The 27,473-nt window shown below is 39.1% G+C and overlaps 1 protein-coding gene, 1 non-coding gene and 1 pseudogene across 2 annotated transcripts in view; all 3 read right to left on the reverse strand.

The window, feature by feature from the left end:
* Nucleotides 1–259, reverse strand: part of ME1 (malic enzyme 1) — a 202,677-nt gene extending 202,418 nt beyond the window's left edge. Inside the window, exon 1 of the mRNA XM_061131985.1 lies at nt 167–259. Coding sequence (XP_060987968.1) covers nt 167–244 — 78 coding nt within the window. The 5' untranslated portion in view covers nt 245–259. The remainder of the gene's footprint in view (nt 1–166) is intronic.
* A 5,667-nt stretch (nt 260–5,926) lies between these two features.
* Nucleotides 5,927–27,473, reverse strand: part of LOC133048031 (acyl-protein thioesterase 1-like) — a 40,805-nt pseudogene continuing 19,258 nt past the window's right edge.
* Nucleotides 10,083–10,246, reverse strand: LOC133048332 (U1 spliceosomal RNA). Its single transcript, XR_009690998.1, has one exon. It is a non-coding gene; the product is annotated as a U1 spliceosomal RNA (small nuclear RNA).

A 27,473-nucleotide genomic window follows, 5' to 3' on the forward strand; every position in this document is an offset into this window, starting at 1 on the left:
CCGAGGCTCGGGGCGGACTGGGGGGCGCCCCGGAGTCCCCCCGCCGCCCGCCGGTCGGCCTGCGGAGGGGCGAGGCGGCGTCCGCGGGGCCGCCGGGGGAGGGCCGGGGTGCTGCAGCCCGTGAGCCGGCCGGAGACGGGGACCGCGGAGGGGCGGGCGGGCTCACCTTGTTGAGGTGGGGGTTCCGGGTGACGGCGCAGCCGCGCTGGGGGGTGTGGCGGCGGCGAGGGGTCCCGGGCTCCATGGCGGGGGGCGAGCGTGTGCGGCCGGAGGGAGCGGGCCGGGAGGCGGATGCTGCCGGGACGCCGGCGCGGAGTGCGGCGGCGGCGGCGGCGGCGCGGAGAAAGGGCCGGGGGGCGGGCGTGGGTGGCGAGAGGGGGTGGACGCGGCGGGAGGAGCCGGCGAGGAGCCGGTGTCCCCAGCCGCGCCGCCTGCGAGAAGCGCTGAGTCATGGCAGGCGATCGGGCGAGCGGCGAGCGAGGAGGAGGAGGAGGAAAGCGAGGCCCGGCTGGCGCCGCTCCCTTCCACACGCCCCGGGTCCCCCCTCTCGCCATCGGTTTACAGTCGCAACCGTCCCGGCCCATCCCTGCGTGCGGGACGTGCTTCCCGTGGAGCACCTAAAGGGCGGGGGGCAAGGTCAGGCTCCCCCGCCCGGCCCGGGGGTACCATCACCCCTGGCCGAGGTGCCCCCCGCAGCCGCAGCCGCGGGGAGGTTGAGAAAGGATGGGAAACCCAGAGCCTCGGGCGGAGGACACAGGCTGCCCCGGCACAGAGGGAGACCCGGGGGGAGGGCGGGGGAGCTCTTTGCAAAAGACCTCAACTGACCGATGACAATTAGACTTCATCTCTCATTCATCTAATTCATCTCAGCGTCTCCTATCAGACGCTTCCAAACGCTCTATTCACAATTCTGGATGCCTGCCAGGGCTGGAGGAAGCTTCCAACCTTGACCCAGAAAGCCTCGGCCCCGGGTATAAACTGGGAGAAAGGCCAGAGAGGAGAGTGCCATCCATGGGAATTTTATTTTAGTGCTTTCATTAAAAGACAAGGTGCAAATGTGAGATCCCAATGAACAGTCACGTTTTTCTTGTATACGTTGTTCCTAAAAGTTCTGGAGACCAGGATGTTTAAGAACCTGCCTCTGAATGATGATAATAAAGCCCTCAATCTTTAAGGGTTTCAGTTTCTTCTTTGGTAAACCGAGAAAGTCAAAGATCTCCCAGCGCTGGAATTCTGTTAGTGATATTTATACTTTAAGTTTCAAGGAATGTTGAAGTAGTCATATCACAGGCAAAAGGGGTGTTCACACACTAAACGCCTCCTGTGCCCCAGTTCCCTTTTCAGTTAATAGGATGGCTAGTTTCTGCCCTGTTCCTACCCAATGGTTTTTATAAAGAGGTGTGTTTGGGATTCAGTATTTGATTTTATATCCCACTTGAGTATTCGTGCCTGGAGAATCCCATGGACAGAGGAGCCTGCCAGGCTAGGGTCCATAGGGTTGAAAAGAGTCACACGCAGCTGAAGGGACTTAGCACAAGACAGCAACACACTTGATTTTATATATCCATAAACTAGACATTCAACCAAAGAGTTTTATTTCTAATTATGTTACTTTTCCTTATCAGAAAGATTTGTTACGGTAGTGTTTTCTGCCACACGTATATCCAGCAGTTTCTTAGTCCTGGTCTTTAAATTATCTAGAATCAGTTGCTTTTTAATAGGGAATATTTGTGTCACAGAATTCTTTCGATTCCTTGCATTTTGGTAACGCTTTTCACTGTGAGTTCTATAATATATAAATAATTCACCCAGCAACATCTGAGAAGAAGGTATACTTTACAAAACTCACTCTCTTGAATTAACTCAGGCACATTGCAATTAAAAGTATTTCATGGAAGACAAAAACAGTTCAATGACAGGCCTGGAAACAAAACACTTTGCTGAAAAAGAGACAAAAATGTGAGTACAACAGAACCTTATTTCAACACAGCTCTTAGACATAAATTTACACACATTATCTGTCTAGTCCTAGTTCTGTGATATATTTACAGATAGAAAAGCTGATGTAAATATAGAGTAGTCCCAAAGACTGTGGGCTTGTCCCCCAAGCCATTATTACAGAGGGATTACACGATCCTGCCACATCTCTCTTCCATTACGTTTATTTCTGTCTTGAAAAGATCTCCAACCTTCTAGGGATGAGGCCCAGCTGGGGAAGCCATTTTGTATATCTGTGTGCAGTACCAAAACTACTGGAAAGAACCTATTTTTCCACCTAAATGTCAACTAGGAAGAACACCAACTTTTTCAATCCTTTTTAAAGATTGTAAGGTTAGGTTTTATTGCAAAAAACATGTAAAAAAAAAAACCCAAACAACGGAAAAAAAACTTCTGTTAGAATTTTCCTTGTGAGAAACTACAGTCACTGTACACACAATTGATCAAAGAATGGGTGTGATTCACAAACAAGGGACTAGAGTCTGTAGTTTCTGATGCTCAGTGAGAATACTATATCAAAATCAGATTTTTTTGATGCCCAAGTTTGATGCACAATGAACTGTAAGCATATTTAAGTATGATTATAGCATTCCTACCTAATGTTGTTGAGGTTTCACATAGAGAAAATTCAGGAAATATCTAAAAGTACATGTAACATTTCAAATATAACTTTCATGAGAATAAAAGATAATCTAATAGAAAAAAGATGTAGCTCTCTGATGGCTTGTGGTATTAAGTAAATGATTTTGTATTTCTTTTTTTTTTTTTTTTTTATTAGTTGGAGGCTAATTACTTCACAACATTTCAGTGGGTTTTGTCATACGTTGATATGAATCAGCCATGGAGTTACATGTATTCCCCATCCCGATCCCCCCTCCCACCTCCCTCTCCACCCGATTCCTCTGGGTCTTCCCAGTGCACCAGGCCCGAGCACTTGTCTCATGCATCCCACCTGGGCTGATGATCTGTTTCACTATAGATAATATACATGCTGTTCTTTCAAAACATCCCACCCTCACCTTCTCCCACAGAGTTCAAAAGTCTGTTCTGTACTTCTGTGTCTCTTTTTCTGTTTTGCATATAGGGTTATCGTTACCATCTTTCCAAATTCCATATATATGTGTTAGTATGCTGTAATGTTCTTTATCTTTCTGGCTTACTTCACTCTCTATAATGGGCTCCAGTTTCATCCATCTCATTAGAACTGATTCAAATGAATTCTTTTTAATGGCTGAGTAATATTCCATGGTGTATATGTACCACAGCTTCCTTATACATTCGTCTGCTGATGGGCATCTAGGTTGCTTCCATGTCCTGGCTATTATAAACAGTGCTGCGATGAACACTGGGGTGCACATGTCTCTTTCAGATCTGGTTTCCTCAGTGTGTATGCCCAGAAGTGGTATTGCTGGGTCATATGGCAGTTCTATTTCCAGTTTTTTAAGAAATCTCCACATTGTTCTCCACAGTGGCTGTACTAGTTTGCATTCCCACCAACAGTGTAAGAGGGTTCCCTTTTCTCCACACCCTCTCCAGCATTTATTGCTTGTAGACTTTTGGATAGCAGCCATCCTGACTGGCGTGTAATGGTACCTCATTGTGGTTTTGATTTGCATTTCTCTGATAATGAGTGATGTTGAGCATCTTTCATGTTGTTAGCCATCTGTATGTCTTCTTTGGAGAAATGTCTGTTTAGTTCTTTGGCCCATTTTTTGATTGGGTCATTTATTTTTCTGGAATTGAGCTGCAGGAGTTGCTTGTATATTTTTGAGATTAATCCTTTGTCTGTTGCTTCATTTGCTATTATTTTCTCCCAATCTGAGGGTTGTCTTTTCACCTTACTTATAGTTTCCTTTGTTGTACAAAAGCTTTTAAGTTTAATCAGGTCACACAAAAATACATTACTGCTATGTAAAATAAGTTCCCTTTTTTTTTTTTTTTTTAGTTGAATATCTTAACATGCCTGACTCTTGGTTTGTTTCTCTATGAAGCAAAAAACTTTGACCTTTTAGGGTTCTAATTTTGAGAATTCCAGTGTTCAATATAATAAGAGAAGGTATACCAGAGTGGCTGACCCTAAAAGTTCAAAATCAAAAGTAGGCAGCTGGGGGACTTCTCTCGTGGTTCAGGGGCTTAGACTCCTAATACAAGGAGGCCCCGGTTCAATTCCTGGTCAGAGAACTAGATCCCACATGTCGCAACTAAGAGTTCACATGCCAAAACAAAGATTGAAGATACCATGTGCTGCAACTAAGACATGGCACAGCCAAGTAAATAAATATTTTTTAAAAAACAGACAGCTGACTCAGACGTGGCCAGCCCCAAGGTAACTGGCAACCATGGTGAGAGCTGACTTTTTACCTACATACTGCAGTGAGATCAGGACTTGAATAAGTGCTAACATGGAGCTGGCCACAGTTGACCTCTACCCATCTTAGGTTGTCAGCTGGGATTCTAAGAAGATGACATATTAACAAAAGAAAAAGAGTTTGTTAACTAACACACACAGCACACATTATTCAGGAGAAAACTGAAATGAAGAGTGGCTAAAGCAAGTAGCCTAGAACTGCACCCTATACATCATCTTCAACAAAGAACAATAAATCGGTAGAGAAATGACAAAGGAAAGCAGTTTTAGGCTTCCAAGGGCGGCAAACTAGGAATATGAGTACATGAGGAGAAACTAATAGAATAAGATTTGTTCACAGATTCCTCTGGTCCTCATATTTTGGGGTGACAACCTGGCTTTACCTGACTCTAAGAAATCCCTGATGAACCAAGCTCTTCGTTAGTGGTATTTGAGTGTTATAGTAAGAGGTGAAATGGGTACGTGAGTCATTTCACTAGAATGTTTTAAAGAGATGTATGCTTATTTTGGTGGTGGTTTAGTCATGTCATGTTCGACTCTTGTGACCCCATGGACTGTAGCCCTCCAGGCTCCTCTGTCCATGGGATTTCCCAGGCAAGAGTACTGGAGTGGGTTGCCATTCCCTTTTCCAGGAGATCTTCCTGACCTAGGGATCAAACCCCTGTCTTCAGCTTTGCAGGTGGATTCTTTAGCAACTGAGCCACCAGAGAATCCTTGTACCCTTATTTTAATCTATTCGAAAACAAAAGTCTAAGCAAAAGCCCCATCCTCTGAGGCAGTGGTCCCCAACCTTTTTGGCACCAGGGACCAGTTTCATGGAAGACAATTTTTTCACAGACCGGGATGGGGGGATGGCTTCAGGATGATTCAAGCACATTACATATATTGTGCACTTTATTTCTATTATTACATCAGCTTAAGCATTATATCTTGGAGATTGGGAAACCCTGCTCTAGGGGGACCCTACAGAATGTCTAGAGCTCCACAGAACACAGCTTGTTTTGAAGAAAGTAATATCCTTTTTTATTAACTCTTGAAAGCATTATCTCTACTGTTAGGAATAATGTAATACCACTGCATTCTTATTATATTTAACAATTATTAAATATATATGAAAACATATACAAAAATACAGATACTGCATGGTGACTTCATAATTTTGGAGTAAATCCATAGACTGAGTCAGAGTAAGCATAAATCATTTATAGCTTAACTGTTCGTTTATACCTGAAAAAGTTTTCATTAAGCACGCTAATAGTTTTCAAATGACGTAATAAAAATATGCATGCAGTATTTGGCTGAATTACATTTGGGGAAAAAGAAGCTAGCTGTTTCACCTATTTCAATACTAGTATACTCTGGATCATATTATACATGTACAGAAACTTAGAAGGTCATAAATCTCCCAAGAAGAGACATTATTTATTCTGTGTCGCTGATATGTATCTGTAAAACATTTTAACACTGCAAACATCAGAAGTTTCGAGATGGGGCACTGGAAAAGGTATATACTCCACTACAATGATGCTGAATACTTCTTCACAATGCCTCTTCATGATGTCAATCAACTGGAAGTGGGAGTTTATCAATGAGTTGCTTGATATCCATCACTTCTAGGCGACATGAACTGGGTTTTTCAGGTTACATTGGCTGGATTTACCAATGTTTTTAACTTTTCTACAGTAAGAGAACTGACTATTAGAGAAACTTAAAGGAAGTAATCTCCATGACCTTGAAGACAGAAACATCTTTATTAGCACCACTGTTAGGACCCTTGTTGGAAGTCAGCAACTGTACACAGTGTTACCTGCCTGTTTCTGCTGAATGGTAACAGTGGTGGACAAAGATAAAGCTCCTACCTGAAAAAGATCCACCCAATATAATAATCTTAAAAGGATTAAAGGAATACTCTTCTTCACCTCTTGCTCTATCAAAGCTTTTACATTTTCTGCTGCCTGTTTAATTCCAGGTTTATCCTCCTGTGAATCAAGCCCAATAATATCAAACCAAGAAGGCACAGCCATGTTCACATTTAATGTAACAGATTAACAGATGCATGCAGGTAGATATATTTGATATGTGAACTTCTGATACCTGCAAAGGCTTCTTGCCCCACCCACATCCTGTATCTCCCCACCACAGCAGTGGGCTTTCCGGGGTGAGCAGGGTGGGGAACTAAGCTGACACACCTAAGGCTGAAAAGAATGCATGGTCCGGCCTCCTGCAGCCCCAGTTTAAAAATCATGGATCTAGGCCAGTGGTTTTCAATCTTTTTCCCGTATTAGAATCCCCTGGGGAGATTTAAAAACACTCTGGTTGATTTCATTGGTCTGGGTGGTAACTTTATCACCAGGATTCTGTGCCCCAAGGTCCCCAGATGATTCTAATTTGCAGCCAAATTAGAATTCCAGACCCCAGGTTTAGAAGAATGTTTATCTTACTTTTGCTTGCATCAGAATCAGTTGCAAGGCTCCTTAAAGCAGGGCCCCACCCCTAAAGTCTCTGATTCATAAAGTGGGAGGTAGAGCTCCAAAATTTGCATTTCTAACAAGATCCCAGATGACGATATTAATGGTAGCCAAGGGACCACATTTTGAGAACCGGTGGTCTAGAACAGCGCTATCCAAAAGAAATGTAATGTGAGCCGTATATATAGTTTAAAGATTTCAAAGTAGCCAAGTTTTTAAAAAGTAAAAAAATAAGTTGAATTTTATCGTCATCATATATTTTATTTAACCTAATACTATATCCAAAATATGAGTATGTCAATTTATCAATGTAAAATTAATAACATGTTTTACATTTTTCTTTTGTACTGTCTTTGAAATCTAATGTGTATTTTATTTATACACATTATTTATAATGTGTATTTATACATAAAGCACATCTCAATTTTGACATCAAATTTTTATCAGAAGTACTTGTTCTCTACTTAGATTTTATAAAATTTACAGTTGAAATGGTAAATGCATATACCCAAGTTGCTGCAAACATACTTGAACTTTTTAAAAACTAAATTGAGTTTTATATTTAAATTAAAATCTTCTTTTCCATACTTGAAAAATCTAAGACTACTTGGTCTACTGAAGGTTAACCATTAACATTTCCTACCTGGGACTTCCCAGGTAGTCCAGGATTGGGACTTCATCTTCCAGGGCTGGGGTTGTAGTTTCAGTTCCTGGTGAGGGAGCTAAGATCCCACTTGCCTTGCAGCCAAAAAAACCAAAACGTCAAATGGAAGCAATACTGTAACAAATTCAATGAAGTCTTTAAAAATGGTTCACATAAAAAACAAAACAAAAAAACATTTATTTGTATAGGCATTTTCCAGATTGGTAATGAATTATGTTCCTAAAGTTCATGTGTAAGTCAATGATTTAGAAATCATATTGCATTTTTCATAGCCATAATACAACAAATGCTTCCATGCTAGTTTTAAAAGCCCATGCATTCATGCTTAGACATTCAATCATGTCCAACTCTTTGCTACCCTTTGGGTTGTAGCCTACCAGCTCCTCTGTCCAGGCAAGAATACTGGAGTGGATTGCCATTTCCTTCTCCCCTTAAAGCCCATTAACACATAATGTTGGAAATATCATGCAAAGAATAAAAGAGTCTTCCTAAAGTTTTCTAAAAATAAAATATTTCTGAATAAAATGTCTGACAAGTTCCAATTTAATATTCCATGAGTAGAGTTATCATTCTATATACCCTGGGGAAATAGATATGTCATTTGCTTTAAAAGGCAGAAACAACTCTAGCCACATCTGGTTTGAAAAAATAATTGGTCTATCTCACTGCGTACATAAAGGGCATTCATACAACCTGGGCCTTAAAAAAACCCCACAGGAATATTCCCAAATGCAAAATATAGTTCAGATTTTCTATCCTAAAATTAAAGACTAGTTCTAAATTTAAATCCTCTTGCTCAAAATTCTCCAACAGCAACCACCTTACTCCTAGTAGAAGCTAAAGTCATTACCTGACCTACAAGGCCCCATAGAAACTGTTTCAGTCCCTTATCTCTGTGGCTTTATTACATTTATCTCCCCCCTCCTCTTTCCTGTTGTTCTAACTGACTGTGACTGTCTTATTTATCCCCAAACAGAATACACACATCCCTGCCTCATAGACTTTGCTCTTGCTAGTCCTTCTCTGAAGCACTTGTCCCCCAAATATCTACATGGTTTCCTCAATCCCTTCAAGTCTTTGCCCAAGTGTCATTTGTCAGCTGAGGCCTTCACTAACCATGCCATGGAATACAGCAATCACTATTCTTCCTTCACACATCTTCCTTCCTCTCTATAGGTCTTCCTTACTTAATTTTTCTCCACAGAACTTTTTATATTTAAATATAATATGCAATTCACTTATTAGTTTATCATCTCACTACTATGAATGCTCACATGTCAACCCCATAACAATGGTGATTTTACATCTTTTGGTCCTTCTGTGAAACCCATCACTTCTTTGTTCCAGAACTCCACATAAACAACTTTTCTAACTTATTTCATCATCTATTTATTCATACACACTTTTCTTTCATGAGTATTTATTTGACTATCTTCCTTAAGTCTTCTGCATAAAGGGCATAGATCCTTTCCTCTTTGACAAAAGATTTATCTAGAAATAATTAATAAGCCACCAGAATTGGACGTAGAAAATTCAACATTTCAAATAATCCTTGGTTTTCAAACTGTTCTTGAAAAATTTGCTTACTATATTCCTACAGAATGGCATAAATTTGATTGAGACTGTTCTCTGATGAATACTCACTTAGATTGTGCCATTGTATAATGTTTTAGCACCTTATAAAATTATATCTACTCTCAATAAAATTTCTATGTATTAATGGCATGTATTGTATTACTTGGCTTCCCTGGTGGCTCAGTTGGCAAAGAGTCTACCTGCAATGCAAGAGACATGGGTTTAATCCCTGGGTCAGGAAAATCCCCTGGAGAAGGAAATGGCAACCGACTCCAATATTCTTGCCTGGAGAATTCCATGGACGGATGAGCCTGGAGGGCTACAGTCCGTGGGGTCACAAAGAGTAGGACGTGACTGAGTGACTAACACACACACATGTGACTCGAATGGTAAAGAATCCGCCTGCCAATGCAGGAGATGCAGGAGACATGGGCTTAACCCCTGAGGTGGAAAGATCCTCCTGGAGGAGGAAATGGCAACCCACTCCAGTATTCTTGCCTGGGAAGTCCCATGGACAGAGGAGCCTGGTGGGCTACAGTCCATGGAGTCACAAAGAGTTGGACAAGACTGAGCACACAAACATACTTACTGTATTATTTAAAACATAAAGTTATATATATTATGAAAAAGACCCAGCTCAATATTTTTGCTATTCATTTTCATTGAATTAATATTTTACTACTTCCTTACATTTGCTTTACTCTATCTAGATAAAAACTACCTCCCATCATTGTCATTGCTTCCAGTAGAAAGGGGGTAGGTTAGAGTAGTTGATGGCTCTCCAGACACTTCTCTTTGTCTCTCTCTGTTCAAGAACTCTCAGGCTCTCTCCACGGGGTCTCTCATTCTGGGTTAATTTGGGTCCTCACAGCATGGCAGCCTCCGGGCAGTCAAACTGCTTATTTGGAGATTGAAGACTTCCAGAACAAGTATTCCAGGGTAGAAAAAAATGCTCTTCCTTTTGGTTATTTACCCTTGTCACGTCTCCATACTCTCTTTTTTTTTTTTCCAGGGGAAAGCGCGAACGCAGTCCCCCACTACCACAAATTATGCAGTCGAGTTTCCCACATTTGGGGAAATCGCAGGGGTCAGCACATCCGGAGTGCAATGGATAAGCCTCGCCCTGGGAAAACCACCTTGGTGATCATGGTATCTCCCCTGCCAGGTAAGTATCCCATACTCTCTTGATGGAGTCACAAAAACCCATCTCAATGGGAAGAGTGCCAAAGCCACACTGGAAGAACAGCCTGGATGATAGGAGATTTGCTGCAGCCATTTGGAAAAGACAACCTGCCACATAGGAGTGTGAAGAAATCTATTAGACTGCTTGTTCCCATCACTTTTTTTAAGATACTAGATCATCCAAAATATGCAGTGGGTGGTACACTTGATACACACAAGTTATTGACATAGACTGAAAATGTACATAAGGAAACAAGTTGAGAAAAATTTATTCCAGAAAAGTAACCTAGAGACTAAGCCATAGTTCAGTTTAGATACAGACCCCAACCCTTACTATATCTTCAGTATATCAGATGTTGGAGTTACCGATGATTATCATATACAAGATTTCAAAGTGCTTTCTAAAATTGTTTTTAATGTGATTTAATGTGGTATATTTTCTTTTAATATTTTGAAAAATGACAGTTTATAGAAAATACACATATCAGTGCCAGAGTATTAAATTTGCTATAATACACTATTCTACAATACTTTAATTGTCTTAAGTAGTTAGGAGGTTACTAAATTAGGCTCATTTCATAGACTGTTAACAAGGAGCAGTAAAAGAATTATATATTAGAAACCAAAGATATTGGCGCCTATTAGGAATCATGTATTAGTTTAACTGTAGTCAGAATATCATATTAAAAGTAATACTGGGGACGTCCCTGGTGGCCCAGTGGTTGGGACTTCACCTTCCAGGGTAGGGTGGTGTGTTGAAACCCTGGTTGGAGAGCTAAAATCCCACATGACTCAGGACTGAAAAACCAAAACATGAAGCAGAAGCAGTATTGTAACAAATTCAACAAAGATTTAAACCCTGACTTTCAAGAGTTGCAATTCAGCCTACCAAGGCCAGGGTCTACCTTTAAAACACAGAAAGTAATACTGAATACTAAATGGATAGAGATTTTTTTGTTGTTGCCTTTTTTTAACTTGGAAAATTCTGCTCCCAAATTGTTGATGATTTGTTTTAGTCTATAGTTCTGTAATGTATGAAGTTTGTATAAAGAGTACATATTACTTTTACATTCAGAAAAAAACAAAACTTTAAACTTTGAAACATACCCAGTGGGTATCTATAATCAAAACAATATACTGTAAACTTTTAGGAATCTCAATTTTCTTCTTTGTTCCAAAGATAATTTGAGACGACAATTTGGCATTATACCACATTACAGTATGGATACCTTAAATCTCTGCTTGCCAGGAGGCACTAAAGCCAGCCACATAATGCGACTCTGAGACAGGGAGGATAAATTTCATAATACCCTTCTCTGCCAAACACCTGTGTGGATCTACCCTACTCGTCTAACTTTGAAAAAGCTGGACTAAAAACAAGCCAAAAAAAACAAGGATTCAAATTTAAAGTTAAAAAGCTGTATAGAAAGGTAACCATTTTTCATAACACTATATATTGAATTTACCAGCTAACCCTGACTCACCCAAATAACAGATTATCCCAGAATTCAGTGAACAAATAGTTGACTTTCAAATATAACACGATGTTCTAGAAATGACAATATTTTATGTGACTTTCTCCTTTTCCATCACAGAGTTGAACATGACTGAAAGCAACTTAGCATACACACACACAACACACATACACATCTGCTTCATATTTTGAAAAACTTGATGCTACAGTTAGAGAAAATACATACCAAATATGATTTATTTTCAAGTAAAGTTTTTCAAGCACAAAAAGGGGTTCAAAAAACTACTTCAACTTCTCCTTTTAATGAACAGCTAGTAATTGCTTTAAAACTGCCCTTCATCCCTGACAATATGCTAAATTATTTGCCTTTATATCTCAAACAGATGCTAGAAAATAATGAACCAAAAATCACACACATAAAAGCTACTCTTATTTTGTTGCTTTATCCAAGTTGAAGTTTAAAAGAATAGTCTATATTTTTGGAGATCAACTCAAAATACATTGACCTTGTTAATTTGGAGCCCATGGGCTGTATCTAGTGGTTAGCACCTAGTGATCTGGCAGAACTAAAACTAAGCCAGCATTAGGCACCAACTATCAATCTCTAATGGCACAAGAAACCTGTCATTTCAAGTCTAGTCCTAAGCTGAAGCTCTAATACCATGGCAGAGCTCCAGACCTCCAGGGTTATGGGAGAGGGAGAAAATGTGCATGAAAGGTTGTACTCAGGAGAGTTATACAAGAGATTCATTCATGACAGATGAAGAGGCTTGGGAGAAAGCACGTAGGCCAGGGTGGAAATGTGGAGCACTAAAATAAATTTCGCTGTAGTGGAAATAGCAAGACCAAATCACTTTCCTAAAGACATGGTCTAGTTTCTGTAGGGACATTGGGAATCTTTGGGCAGGAGAAAAAAATGTTGCATAGATTCAGTAGGAGAGTCATGAAGTTATTCTGGGGTTTTGAAAATAATCAGGCTTAAAGGGGAAAGGTGCAAGTGGGGGGGATATATTAGGAGGTTGGGGATTTATTCTATGTTCACCCCAACCTCCTAATATATACATATTACTATATATAAAATAGATCATCAACAAGGACCTACTATGTGCTATGTGCTATATGCACAGGGAACTATACCCAATATTCTGTAATAATCTATATAGGAAATGAATCTGAAAAAGACTAGATACGGTAATAAGTATAACTGAATCACTTTGCTGTACGCCTGAAACTAACACAACATTGTAAATCAACTATACTCCAACATAATATAAAATTTTTAAATTTTTAAAAAAGAGAAAAGAATCAGACTTTGGGTACTTGTCCACATGTATTCCTTGACTCATGCAAGATTTCCAAATTCAAGTAGAATTTATATTGAAAGAGGAGCCTTGGATGTAATACTGTATTTCCAGCCCCGTACATATTCAGATTTGGAGATAGCTATTATTTGCTGGCCACTTCCCCAGTGGCTCAATGGTAAAGAATCCACCCGCCAATGCAGGGACAAGGGTTTGATTCCTGGTGCGGGAGGGTTCCACATGCCAGGCTGCACCTAAGCCCGGCTGCCACAACTACTTAGCCCGGGCTGTAGAACCTGTGCTTCGTGACAAGAGAAGCCGCCACAGTGAGAAACCTTCACACCACAACAAAGACCAGACCAGGACAGCCAAAAAGAAACAAATAATTTAAAAAAACATTTTTTAAAGGAGTATGTCAACATGTCTTCAAGCTCTTGGAATTAAGTTAGAAACAATTCTCCATTTGTCAGGAAATCAGTGCTTAAAATTGTACAGGTCACATCCCAGAGCTGATTTATATGTCTTCCCTGTCTGCAGGGTAACCAATAGATAATCAGTATCAGTATCAGTCGCTCAGTTGTGTCTGATTCTTTGTGACCCCATGGACTACAACATGCCAGGCCTCCCTGTCCATCACCAATACATAATAGAAAATGCAAATATTAAATCACTTGGACTCTGTTATATATAGTTTTGCTTGCAATTTTCCTGATAATATCTGTTGGAGAGATACTAAATCTATCTCATGAGAATCTAATAGGTTTTTTTAATCACAATATTGTCCTCCAGTCTGTATATATTCTTTAGGATATATCTGTACATAGGAAAAGTAAAAGGGTATAAGAACAAAGTCATATAAACTTGAAGCATTATATAGTTTCTGAACAATTAAAGAGCAGCAGAGAGGCATAGTGTTTTAATTTTCTTTTACCTCTTAAACCTAAAGCTTCCACTTTTTCATAAGTCCTTCTCCCAGCCCCTACATCTCAAGGAAGATATAGCCTTACAATTTTTTTTTTTTAAATTACTTGCTTTAAAATCCTTATCAGGGTGGTGGTCCAGTGGTTAAGAGTCTACCTGCCAATGCAGGAGACGTGGTTTGATCCCTGGTCCAGGAGGATCCCACATGCAGGGAGCTACCTAAATGTAAGACCAGAAACTATAAATCTCTTAGTGGAAAACATAGGCAGAACCCTCAATGACATAAATCAAAGCAAGATCCTGTATGACCCACTTCCTAGAGTAACATAAATAAAAACAAAAGTAAACAAGTAGGACCTGATTAAACTTAAAAGTTTTTGTACAACAAAGGAAACTATAAGCAAGGTGGAAGGACAACCCTCAGAATGGGAGGAAATAATAGGAAATGAAACAATTGACAAAGGATTAATTTCCAAAATATACAAGGAGCTCATACCAGAATAAATTTTCTGAATAAATTTTTTGTTTTTTTCTGAATACCAGAAAAAAACAAGCAACCCAGTACAAAAGTGGGAAAAACAGCTAAACAGACATTTCTCCAAAGAAGACGTACAGATGGCTAACAAACACAAGAAAAGACGCTCAGCATCACTCAGTGTTAGAGGAATGAAAATCAAAGCTATAATGAGATATCACCTCACACTGGTGAGAATGACCCTCATCAAAAAGTCTACAAACATTAAATTCTGGAGAGGGTATGGAGAAAAGGGAATGCTCCTGCACTGTTGGTGGGAATGTAAATGGATACAGGCACTATGGAAGGCGGTATGGAGACTCCTTTAAAAACTAGGAATAAAACCACCATATGACCCAGCAATCCCACTCCTAGCCATATACTCTGAGGAAACCAAAATTTAAAGAGACACACATAACCCATTGTTAATTGCAGCACTATTTACAATAGCTAGAACATGGAAGCAACCTAGATACCCATCAACAGATGAATGGATAAAGAAAATGTGGTACATATAAATGACGGACTGTTACTTGGCCATCTAAGAAGGGTGAAAATAGTGCCATTTGCAGCAACATGAATAGAACTAGAGATTATCATACTAAATGAAACAAGTCAGAGAAAGACAAATATAATTTGATATAACTTATGCATGGAATGTAAAACATACACAAATGAACTTACCTGTGAAACAGAAACAGAGTCACAGACATAGAGAACAGATGTGGTTGTGGGTGGGGGAGAAATGAATTGGAAGTTGGGGATTAGCAGATGCAAACTCTTATATATAGGATGGATAAACAGCAAGCTCCTACCATGTAGCACAGGGAACTATATGTAATATCTTGTACTAAACCACAATGGAAAAGAATATGAAAACGCATATATATATATATATCTGAATCACTTTGCTGTATACCAGGAACTAATACGACACTGTAAATCAACTATACTTCAATAAAATAAGTTTTAAAAAATCCTCCAAAAAATAAAATCTATTAGTTTTAATAAAACATTGTAAACATTTCTACCTATTCAACTTATTAAAATGAAACAGAAGTTAAATGCTACAAATAAAACCTTAGAGGGGGATAAAATGTTGTTGAAGAAATGTGAAATTAGATAATTTTTAAAAAATGAGTCAACTGAGATTTTAGAAAGGATAGTTCTGCAGGTAATATGCTACCCTTATTATGAAATACTACTGATTTATTGGCATTTACACTAAAGGTCATTTTAACATTTTAATTACAACACTAGTGTCTTCCTGGCAGTAGATAAGGTAGTTCTTGAATATTTGCTCTCTTTTAATGTGTAAGAAGTTACTGCAAAACTGAATGATCTAAAACAACATTTTATCTCACAGTTTTTGTGGGAGAGGAATCTGGAGGCAGTTTAACTTGATACCCTAGGTCAGGGTCTCTCTCAAGACTGCTTCAAGCTGACAGCTTCTCTCATAGCTCCATCAGGGAGGATCAGACTGCAAGCGCACTGCAGTGGACGTGGGCCGGATTCAGTTTCCGGTTGGCCTTACTGGCTACATGGGGCTCTCCCCGGGCACAGCAACCATGGCAACTCGCTCTTTCAGAACAAGCAAGAAGAACCAGAGAGAGACTAGGGCATCACCTTCCAAATTTCAGAAGTGACATCCATAACTTTTGCCCTATTCTTTAGAAGCAAGTCTCTAGTTTGATCTACAGTCAAGGAAAGGAGATTGTACAGAATGTGTGACTACCAGGACGTAGCAGTCTTTGGGAGCCATGTTGGAGACTGCCTACCACACCTGACATGGGAAATTCTTTATAATTCCAGAGACTTTCCAGATCTCAACGCTTTTGGATAACCATTTCCAAGGGTTACTGGTTTTAATTTTAATAAAATGTGGTCTATTTTGTATCTTTAAAAATTTTAATGAGGCAAGGGAGCAATTTCTTATACATATTTTAAAACAATCTCCTGGTGTTCACTTATTAATGATGCATCAGAATATTTGATATATCAAAAACTCTTTTTGACTCACCAAAATTAAAAGGAGTCAAAAGGAGAAAAAAATGAAATGAATAATATATTTTTCCAAAATATATTTCAGTATTGAGCCAGATAATGTCATGGAATATAGCTTGTTTGATACATATGTCATTCATAACTCCCATATTATAAATAAATTAAGAAAAAGGGCAGTGTTAAGTAGACATTAAAATCATTTTCAAAAAATAAGACCACAAAACTAGACTAGTCAATTCTTTCTAAAAACTTCCCCTTCTCACCAGGTCAAGAGTTCTCAACCAGATATTTCCATATATTTATAGATGTCAAAACTTGATGTGTATATGCATTTCCTGTAAAAGGAGTTAATAGCATTCATGAACTTCCCAAAAGAACAAGAACCATTGCCCTAAGCAACAGGAATTTAGGCACTGAATTCTCACATAGGGTCTCATGAATTTGCTTCATATAAACAACAACAACAAAAAGTAATTAAAATTTATTGAATTTTCTTTTAAGCTATCTGTTTCATCAGTATAACTAATGTTGAGTTCTATATTCACTCAACAAATATTTACTGAGTATCACTAAATCCAAGCCGGTTCTAAGCAATGAAAATATTAATACAAGTCCCATCCTCACATTCTTGAGAATGTGGGTGGGAGAAAGTAAACAGTATTGTGTACAATATTGCTTTGCAGAGAAAATAAGCAGGTTATTCCTGAATTATTTCAAGCTTTAATGGGACTATACAGTTCACCATAAATCAGCCCTACTGATCTTTCATAAAACTTTTGACGTCAGCACAATACCCTCAGCTCAGCCCAGCGAATATTTATGTAGCACTTGCTATGGGCTAGGTATTGGGCTAGATGCTGGAGGTGCAGAGATGAGCCTGCTGCTCTGAGAAGTTTATAGTCTAGGCTTAGAGGAATCACTTCTAGGAATCCCTCTGGGCTGGGTTAGTGGTCCCCCTCTGTGATCATACGGTTACCTGGGCATATCTTTATTGTGCTTACCTTCAAGTTGAATCTGTTTAAGTGTCTCTCTTTCTTGCTTGATCATGAACTCTTCGAGAGCAAGACATACATTTCATTAATCCTTGAATTCCCAGCATTTGGGGCATAGTAGTTCAAGAAATGTTTGTTAACCTGTACTTGGAGATACTGTCTAACCATAGAGGGATTGCACATGCCCTGAGACTTTCTCTAACCTCTATTTTAAGTAGTAAGATGCAGAGTACAATTTTTCCTCTCACAGGTTTCAGTCAAAATCAAAGAATGTAATTAATATGAGATCTGTTATGACATAAGAAATGTCTTTATCAAGACCATATGCATTCTTTCTAGGGAAACTGGTTAGAAACACAGCGCTGTGTTTTATCAACTAAAGACTGTTTTATCAACCAAAGAATGTTCTTCATCTCAGTCTTCTCCCCCTTTCCTGACCTGAGCCAACGGCACAGCTCCACCCATCATATCCCATCAGCTCTTGCCCCAAGATCAACAAGTGACCTGCAACATGGGGAAAAGAGGACCATGCCATTAAGGTGATGATCCCTGATCGTGTCTACTTCACTGGCAAGTTTTTGGGGAAAGGGCAGTATTAAATTTTACAAAAAAAAAAAAAAGGAATCAGATTCAAGTGTCAGGTCTTTAGGGAAATAAAAGGCTAGATAAAAGTTCAAATAAAACTGAAACTTTACAAGGTCAACGTGTTCTATGTGCACACTGTATCAAAACAATAATAGCATGTAACAATTTCTCTCTGAATAAGAACAGATTCTCTGCCCACACCCAGCAAAAGAAATTTTTATCCTAAACTTTTCTCAAAGGCAAATGCTTTCCCACACTCAGAAATGCATTGTTGGTCCTCTGAGTGTTCGTTTCATGCCAAGTTTCAAAGTTTTGATTCTAAATTCTTTTCTTTAGTTTTTGAAGTATACACCATAGCACACTATGGTATATATATTTGAAGTATACACCATAGAACATTTTTTTTTGTTTGACTAGTTCAAATAGTTTATCTTATTTCCATGAAATCTTGAGAAAATTACTCTTAATCTTAGATGTAGAAGGAGAAATTCAGACAATCACATTTTTTGAGAATATAACCAATATAAAGACATGGAATCAAAGGCCTGCACCCTTGTTATCTTGTTGCCATACTGTATTAGCACAATTATCAGTATGCTATTATTACCCAGGAAAAGTTGGGTTTAACCATCTTAATCATAATTTAACAGCTACGTACCAGCCTGGACGGAAATCTCTAATAGAATGACACAGGACTCTATCATGGTCTTTATTCTTTAACACTCTTATACCTTTTAGATGAAAATGTAGAAAATAAACCTTTTTAAAAAGTAATGAAAAATTTCAAATAACTTTTTTAATTATAAGAAAAGTTCCTGCCTTATAGATAAGTTAGAAAACACTAGAAGAAATCATCAATCATGGTGAGACTTTTCTTTCTCATGGGCATATCATGATGATTTAATGATTCTTTAATGATTTAATGATTCTTTAATGATTTAGCCTGGCTTTGAAATACTTTTGTGTGTGCTGGATGCCCATTTTATTTATAGGCCTAGCAACATATTAGCTAAATTTATTAATGACACGCAGATTGGAAGAATAACTAAGATAGTAGAGGAAAGAATTAAGATTCAAAACCTCTTCAGAATATTGTATATCAACTATATTTCAATTGAAAACCCAGAGACCAAACAAAAACCTCTCCAGAGATGGGAAGGATTAGGTTGAAACTAACAATTTAGCACAAGTAAACTGTAGAACTCTAGCACAGAAACAGCTGTGTAGCATAGGAAGGAGCAAGGTATCCAGAGGGGAGTTTCCGTGTAAAAGACCAGGTCATTCTATGGATGACAATTTAGTATTGGGCTATAGTCACTACAGAAAAAGATAATGTACATTTATGTCCTGAGAGTGAAGTACAGACTCTAGGTGAAGGGAGGAGATACTGTCACTGTGTCCCATGTGGTTTGGGCTACATCTGGAGTGTTATTTTCATTCTAAGGGTACATTTAAAGGCAATGTTGATAAAATTGGAGTCTTCCTAGGTGACATTTTTTGTTGAAATCATATTATATCAGGACTAGTAGGAGGGACTGGTGATAGTCAGCTTGATGAAGAAAAATCTAAAGGAAAACAAGTTAACTTTGATAATTTGAAGGTTAATAACTTGAAAGGTTTACTTCTAGACCATTCCACAGAGCATAACTAAGACAAGGGGTAGAAGAACTGTCATTCAGATTTCAGCCTAAGTGACAGCTTCCTCAGCAACACCTTGCTGGATGGAGCCACCCCATACCAAGTATGTAACCCTATTTTAGTTTTTGATATAATTATCTATTATTTAATTTTTTTCTCCTTGTCAACTTAGTTCAGTTATTTTTTTCTTTTTGTCTGTTGGTCTGTTTCTTCTTATTAGAATATAATTTCCTTAAGAATAAGGTCCCTTCAGTCTTTTCACAGTTATATACAGTACCTTGAACAGTGCTCCTATAAATATTTATTGAATGAATTAATTTACAGAGAAGCAGATTTGAGTTTAGCATGAGAAAAAAGGTTTGTTTGTTTTTCTCCCCCTCTGGGGATAGAATTGTTGGGGTGAGGGGTGTAAATCACTGAGCATACTTTACATTAACCAGTTTTACATTAACTCTATGAGGCTTCATAGAGTATGTCATTCTGTTTTTTTGATCACTTATATGCCAGAAATGGGCTTCCCTGGTGGCTTAGTCAGTAAAGAATCTGCCTGCAATGCAAGAGACCCGGGTTCAGTCTCCGGGTCAGGAAGGTCCCCTGGAGAAGGAAATGGCAATCAACTCCAATATTCTTGCCTGGGAAAGCCCATGGATAGAGGAGCCTGGCAGGGTACAGTCCAAGGGGTCTCAAGAGTTGGACACGAGTTAGCAACTGAATCACCACCAGCACATGCCAGAAATCGGCAAAGAAGATGAGGCTCAGAGAAGGTAAATAACTGTGCCCCACCTCAGGTTGCTAGAACGGGAGTTGTAAACTAGTCTGTCAGTTTCCAAAATCAGTGGGTTTTACACTATACCATAAACAGAACAAGGTTTTTATGATGAATTTCCCATCATGAATGGGTTTCAAGCCAAGACTAGATGACCATCTATCAGAGTGCTAAGTTATACTAAATCATAGATTCTTTTTTTTTTAAATTTGGGTGGGATGTTGGACTAGATCCAACTGCAAGAGCCTGTGATTCCATGATGGAAGGAGCCCATTCATGATGGGAACCAATTCTGCAACAGGTTTTCTTCATTTTGGAAATAAAAAAGAAGAAAGGAAACCTCTTCTGAAAGTGTTACTTGGAACCCAAGAAGGTGAATTTGCACAATTACCAAGACATTATCCTTTAATCCTAGCTGGGTGGTGTGGAAAGTGAACACAGAAATATATTTGTGTTTCAAATGGTAGTTCCTGTAGTCTACAAGTGAAAAATAAAATCCCAAACTTTGAAACTGTAAGATAGAAAGTTTTCAATGAAGTAAGAAAATTGTATTGTGATCTCAGAGTGAATGTCTAAGCAAAGCTTACATAAAACTCTGAAAAGAAGTTGAACAATGGAAAAAGGAAACAGACTTTGGCAATGTCCCAGGAGTCATTCTTGGAAAGAATTAGTCTACCCATTACAGTATTAGCATTAATCGGATTAACTAATACTGTTACCTTATACCTTGAATATATTCAGAATCATGTTTTTAAGTCAAGTACTGAAGTTTTTTAAGGGTCAATGATGAAAATTTCATTAATCAGGGACTTTCCTGGTGGTACAGTTAAGACTCCACACTTGCATTGCGAGGGCATGGGTTCAATCACTGGTCAGGAAATTAAGACCCCACGTGCCGTGTGGCCAAAGAAATAAAAACAATTAAAATTTTTTTCCCATAAATCAGAAATGTTTGTCCAGGTGTCTGAAAGAAGTTACATTTAGATTTGTGGACAAAAGATATTCTGCAGAGATTAGCTATAAAGTAGAGATTAAAACAATAACTCATGGCTTCTAGAAAGAGTACAAGGGACTAATGTTGTAAATGATTTTTTCAGAAATCTTAAGCACTTCCCTACTTCCCAATTTTTTGCAAATCTTTTTTGGTTTAGCTTTTTATTGCTTGCAAGTAAGGATATTTCCAGTTATTTATTGAAAAAGATAGTTTTAAGTTAATATTCTTAAAAGTCTATAGTGAGTTCAGCAACTATTCATGAGAAATGAATGTGCTTCTTAATTGGTATAAAAATTGAGTGAGAGCAAATTATATTGTATTTGTCGAATATTAGCCTGTTTAGTGGAGAAGGAAATGGCAACCCACTCCAGTATTCTTGCCTAGAGAGTCCTTTGGACGGCAGAGCCTGGTGGGCTGCCGTCTATGGGGTCGCACAGAGTCGGACATGACTGGAGCGACTTAGCAGCAGCAGCAGCCTGTTTAGTCAATCATTACAACATAAAGGTGATTTGCTGTATCCAAAGGAATCACAAAAGTGAAAAAGCAAGTGAATTCAAGGTAAGGTCAATGAGAACTAAAAGTGGGTTTAAAAACTGAATTTTAAAAGGTCATTTCATATGTATATCTGCATATAGAGCTGCCTGGCAAAAATGTTAGTGTCCTTCTTTGCTATATATTGTATGTTCAAGTTCTGGGGAAGGAAACAGTTGAACAGTTGAATAGTGTCTTACATTAACTATAGGCATGACCCTAAAAATGTAGGTTGAAATTTTATAAACTAAGTATCTTAACTGGATTATGGAATCTGCTTTAATGTATTTGTTAGTAAGCTATAAACTTATCATTTCTATACTGTGTCAATTTTGAGTTGTTTTAAGAAAATTTGCTTAAAAGGACACCTTTTTAGCTAATGAGAAATGGGTCATACCTACCTTGGCATAAGATTCAGAATAAAAATGCATTATATGACACCTCCATATTCAAACCAGTTATGAAATAAACTGTTGCTGCTGCTGCTGCTAAGTCACTTCAGTTGTGTCCGAGTCTGTGCCACCCCATAGACGGCAGCCCACCAGGCTCCCCTGTCCCTGGGATTCTCCAGGCAAGAACACTAGTGTGGATTGCTATTTCCTTCTCCAATGCATCAAAGTGAAAAGTGAAAGTGAAGTCGCTCAGTTGTGTCTGACTCTTCGTGACCCCATGGACTGCAGCCTACCAGGCTCCTCCATCCATGGGATTTTCCAGGCAAGAGTGCTGGAGTGGGGTGCCATTGCCTTCTCCGAAATAAACTGCTACAATTCATTCATTCATAAGTGTCAGTGTGATGGGATCTAAGAGAAGGAGTTCCGCTATTCTACTTTTCATTGAATACAACACTCCAAACTCTTGAATCAGAAGAGGACATGTAGGTTATTCAAAATAATTACTTTTCATATAAATACACTGGTGAACTTATCTTTTGGGGCCACTGATCACCGTATAGTCCCCAAAAGAAAGCTGAGATGGAACTATGGAAAACAAGTGAAAATTTACATGAGAGTAGGTAACACTGGAGAAAAAGCCATCTCCAAATAGGCAAGAACATAGCATGTGGGAGAAACCAGGTGTGTGAGCACAGCTTAATACTGTACGTTCCTAATGGCAGGGCTAGAGCCTCTTCACTTCAGACTAAAGCTAACTGCAGTACACCAAGATTTGCCAAAATCATTCTTTCCCTCTTTATACATGTTCCTACTTTCCTCCTCTGTGTATCCCGCATTCTAAATGATATAACTAACTCTCCATAAAGAGGTAAGTTCTTTTACAAATATATAATATTAAAATCATGTTCTTACCTCAGAGGAATCTTCAGAGGATGGATGTTCTGATAGAGTCTTTTTACAGCTTTTGTTTGTTTGAGTTCTTCTAAGAAAAGAGTGCATCAATGACATCATGCACTAAGAAATAGTTAGTATTAAATGTCTTGACCGTAACTCAAATGCTTGCAATTTCTAATCTGGAAATTTGGCACTTTTATTGGAGGCAATACAAGGAAGGTGATTATTTCCAAGATTAACTAACTTCCTGTAGATCACAAAACAGCAAGAGCAACTGTGCCTTGTAACAATGAGGAACATTAGCACATCTGCTCCAGTAACACACAACCAAGGCTCTGTTATTATGTTCCAAATGGTGTGAAGACCCTGCCATGATTCATTCATCAACCCCCTGAAGGAGACTGAAAAGGAAACTCACATTGTTGGATACCTATTTTACACTAAGCGTTTTGCTAGGTACTTTCTCACACAGTGTCTGGCTCAGTTTTAGCAACATCCTGCAAAGTGAGTATCAGTTCAGTTCAGTTCAGTCGCTCAGTCGTGTCCAACTCTTTGAGACCCCATGAATCGCAGCACACCAGGCCTCCCTGTCCATCACCAACTCCCAGAGTTTACTCAAACCCATGTCCATCGAGTCGGGGATGCCATCCAGCCATCTGGTCCTCTGTTGTCCCCTTCTCCTGCCCCCAATCCCTCCCAGCATCAGGGTCTTTTCCAATGAGTCAACTCTTTGCATGAGGTGGCCAAAGTACTGGAGTTTCAGCTTCAGCATCAGTCCTTCCAATGAACACCCAGGACTTAACCTCCTTCAGGATGGACTGGTTGGATCTCCTTGCAGTCCAAGGGACTCTCAAGAGTCTTCTCCAACACCACAGTTCAAACGCATCAATTCTTCAGCTCTCAGCTTTCTTCACAGTCCAATTCTCACATCCATACATGACCACTGGAAAAACCATAGCCTTGACTAGACGGACCTTTGTTGGCAAAGTAATGTCTCTGTTTTTTAATATGCTATCTAGGTTGGTAATAACTTTCCTTCCAAGGAGTAAGCATCTTTTAATTTCATGGCTGTAGTCACCATCTGCAGTGATTTTGGAGCCCCCAAAGATAAAGTATGTCACTGTTTCCATTGTCTCCCCATCTATTTCCCATGAAGTGATGGGACCAGACGCCATGATCTTAGTTTTCTGAATGTTGAGCTTTAAGCCAACTTTTTCACTCTCCTCTTTCATGTTCATCAGGAGGCTTTTTAGTTCATCTTCACTTTCTGCCATAAGGGTGGTGTCCTCTGCATATCTGAGGTTATTGATATTTCTCCTGGCAATCTTGATTCCAGCTTGTGCTTCCTCCAGCCCAGCGTTTCTCATGATGTACTCTGCATATAAGTTAAATAAGCAGGGTGACAATAGACAGCCTTGATGTACTCCTTTTCCTATTGGGAACCAGTCTGTTGGTCCATGTCCAGTTCTAACTGTTGCTTCCTGACCTGCATACAGGTTTCTCAAGAGGCAGATCAGGTGGTCTGGTATTCCCATCTCTTGAAGAATTTTCCACAGTTTACTGTGATCCACATGGTTGAAGGCTTTGGCATCATCAATAAAGCAGAAATAGATGTTTTTCTGGAACTTTCTTGCTTTTTTGATGATCCAGGGGATATTGGCAATTTGATCTCTGGTTCCTCTGCCTTTTCTAAAACCAGCTTGAACATCTGCAAGTTCTCGGTTCACGTATTGCTGAAGCCTGGCTTGGAAAATTTTGAGCATTGCTTTACTAGCGTGTGAGATGAGTGCAATTGTGCAGTAGTTTGAGCATTTTTGGCATTGCCTTTCTTTGGGATTGGAATGAAAACTGACCTTTTCCAGTCCTGTGGCCACTGCAGAGTCTTCCAAATTTGCTGGCATATTGAGTGCAGCACTTTAACAGCATTATCTTTCAGGATTTGAAATAGCTCAACTGGAATTCCATCACATCCACTAGCTTTGTTCATAGTGATGCTTTCTAAGGCCCACTGGACTTCACATTCCAGGCTGTCTGGGTCTAGGTGAGTGATTACACCATCGTGATTATCTGGGTCGTGAAGATCTGTTTTGTATAGTTCTTCTGTGTATTCTTGCCACCTCTTTGCCTAAACCCCACTGATAATTCTCCCTTGAAGAATGATACAGTCATGGATGTTACATTGATAGTCTTTTTTTTTCTGCCGATAAAATGATGGTGAGAAAGATTTGGAGGCTACATTTTCCAATATGGCAGCCACTAGCCATGTCTGATTATTTAAATTTAAATCTATTAAAATTAAAAATGCAGTTCCACAGTCACACTGGCCACATTTCAAGTGCTCAATAGCCACACATGGCTAATGTCTACCGAGTTGGACAATGCAGACAAAACTCCACCATCATAGACTGTTTATTGGAAAGTGCTCATTGTAGATTTGCAACAATTAGAAGAGATGGCAATTTTATTGGATAAAACAAAGGTGGACTTGATAGAAAAATTAATAATTAGATTGAGGAAAAATTATTTCAATATCAAATGATCTTTCATCATGTGACCATTGCCTATGATGGCCTTAACTTTCCTTCAGCCTGACTGAACTTTAAGCAGGCTTCTTCCTTTGACCTTCTTTTTCTTAGACCATTGCTTTTAGTTCTCAGTTTAATCAAGTCATGTCCAACCCTTGTGACCCCATTGGCTGTAGCCTGCCAGGCTCCTCTGTCCATGGAATTCTCCAGGCAAGAATCTTGGAGTGGGTAGCCATTTCCTCCTCTATGGGAGCTTCCTGACCCAGGGATTGAACTCAGGTCTCTTGCATTGCAGACAGTCTCCCGCATTGCAGGTGGATTCCTTACTGAATAAGCCACCAGGGAAGCCAAGAAAACTTGTAAATTATTTCTCTGCCCCTTTGAGATGCCCTTTAAAAGCCTCTTGCAAGTTTTACAACCCAAGAATATCTTTCTCCATGACCTGGGAGCTATCTCTTTAAAATGTAATCCTCAAAGCGGGTACACTGGAATAACCCAGAGGGATGGGATGGAGAGGGAGGTGGAAGGGGGGTTCCGGACGGGTGGATGGGGACACATATACACCTGTGGCTGAGTCATGTCAATGTATGGAAAAAACCACCACAATATTGTAAAGTAATTAGTCTCCAATTAAACTAAATAAAATTTTTAAAAAACGTAATCCTCAAAGGAGATGGCACCTCTATCTCCCAGTTCCCTGGGAGGGAAGAGCTTAACTTCAGTGGACACCTTCCTCCAAGTTACAAAACTACCTTATATGATAAAAGTAGGAGGAGTTTATTTTTTTTTTTATTTGGTTGAAGCCAATTAGTAAACACAGATGACCTATGACTTCCTCAAACATTCTCCAGCTTCCCCAACCCTTAAGAAACCTACCTATTCTCCAGCAAAGTTGAGTTCAGAGTCAATTCTGACATTCAGAGTTAGTTCTCCCCTAATGCAATAGCCTTGAATAAAATCTTTCTTGCCTATTTAACTGGTATAATTTTTGCTTTTTAAAAATTTTTTAATTTTTTTTTATATTGTAACTGGTATAATTTTTGCTTTGAAGGAAATTTTCAGAAAGTGAAAATAGTCATTCACACTACTGTTTCAGTTTATACCAAAAATACTTTTGAGGTTTTTTTTTTCCTAAGGCCAACCACCTGTTGAATGATCTACATAGGTAATCAGACAGTTATGTGTGCAAAATGAAATAGTTTGATTGCAAAGGTAAATACAATTCCAGGATTGAAGGATTCAGAATTGCAATTATGTGTAGCTAGGCCTGATACCGCTTCAGTGGTACACAGACCTGTTACCCAGTCAAACTGATCGATCATATAAACCTGATGGGAAAGGAAGCCAAGCTTTTTGATCCATGAACACTTTTTTCTGGAACATGTTCTTCCTCAAGCTGAACATCAAAGTACACCCCACCTAGGCTTGGAAAGGTGGAGTTGGGTTCACTGGTGGGTCATTCCAGTGATCTGTTTCCATTAGGATTTGCAGGCTCAGTCAAGGCCACTTCTAACCCAAATCTAGACTCCCAGTCCTTCCTCCATTTTATATTCTCTGCAAATTTCAGGGAATTAATCATCATGTCTGTGGGCTGCTTCTCAGCATTTTGCCAAACCTGAATCACTATTAATACAAAAACACTTGCTTCTCAAAGAGTAAATCCAATAGTTTGTAGAGAGAAGGCTCT

The sequence above is a fragment of the Dama dama genome, chromosome 28, assembly GCF_033118175.1.
Source record: "Dama dama isolate Ldn47 chromosome 28, ASM3311817v1, whole genome shotgun sequence".
Taxonomy (NCBI): Eukaryota; Metazoa; Chordata; class Mammalia; order Artiodactyla; family Cervidae; genus Dama; species Dama dama.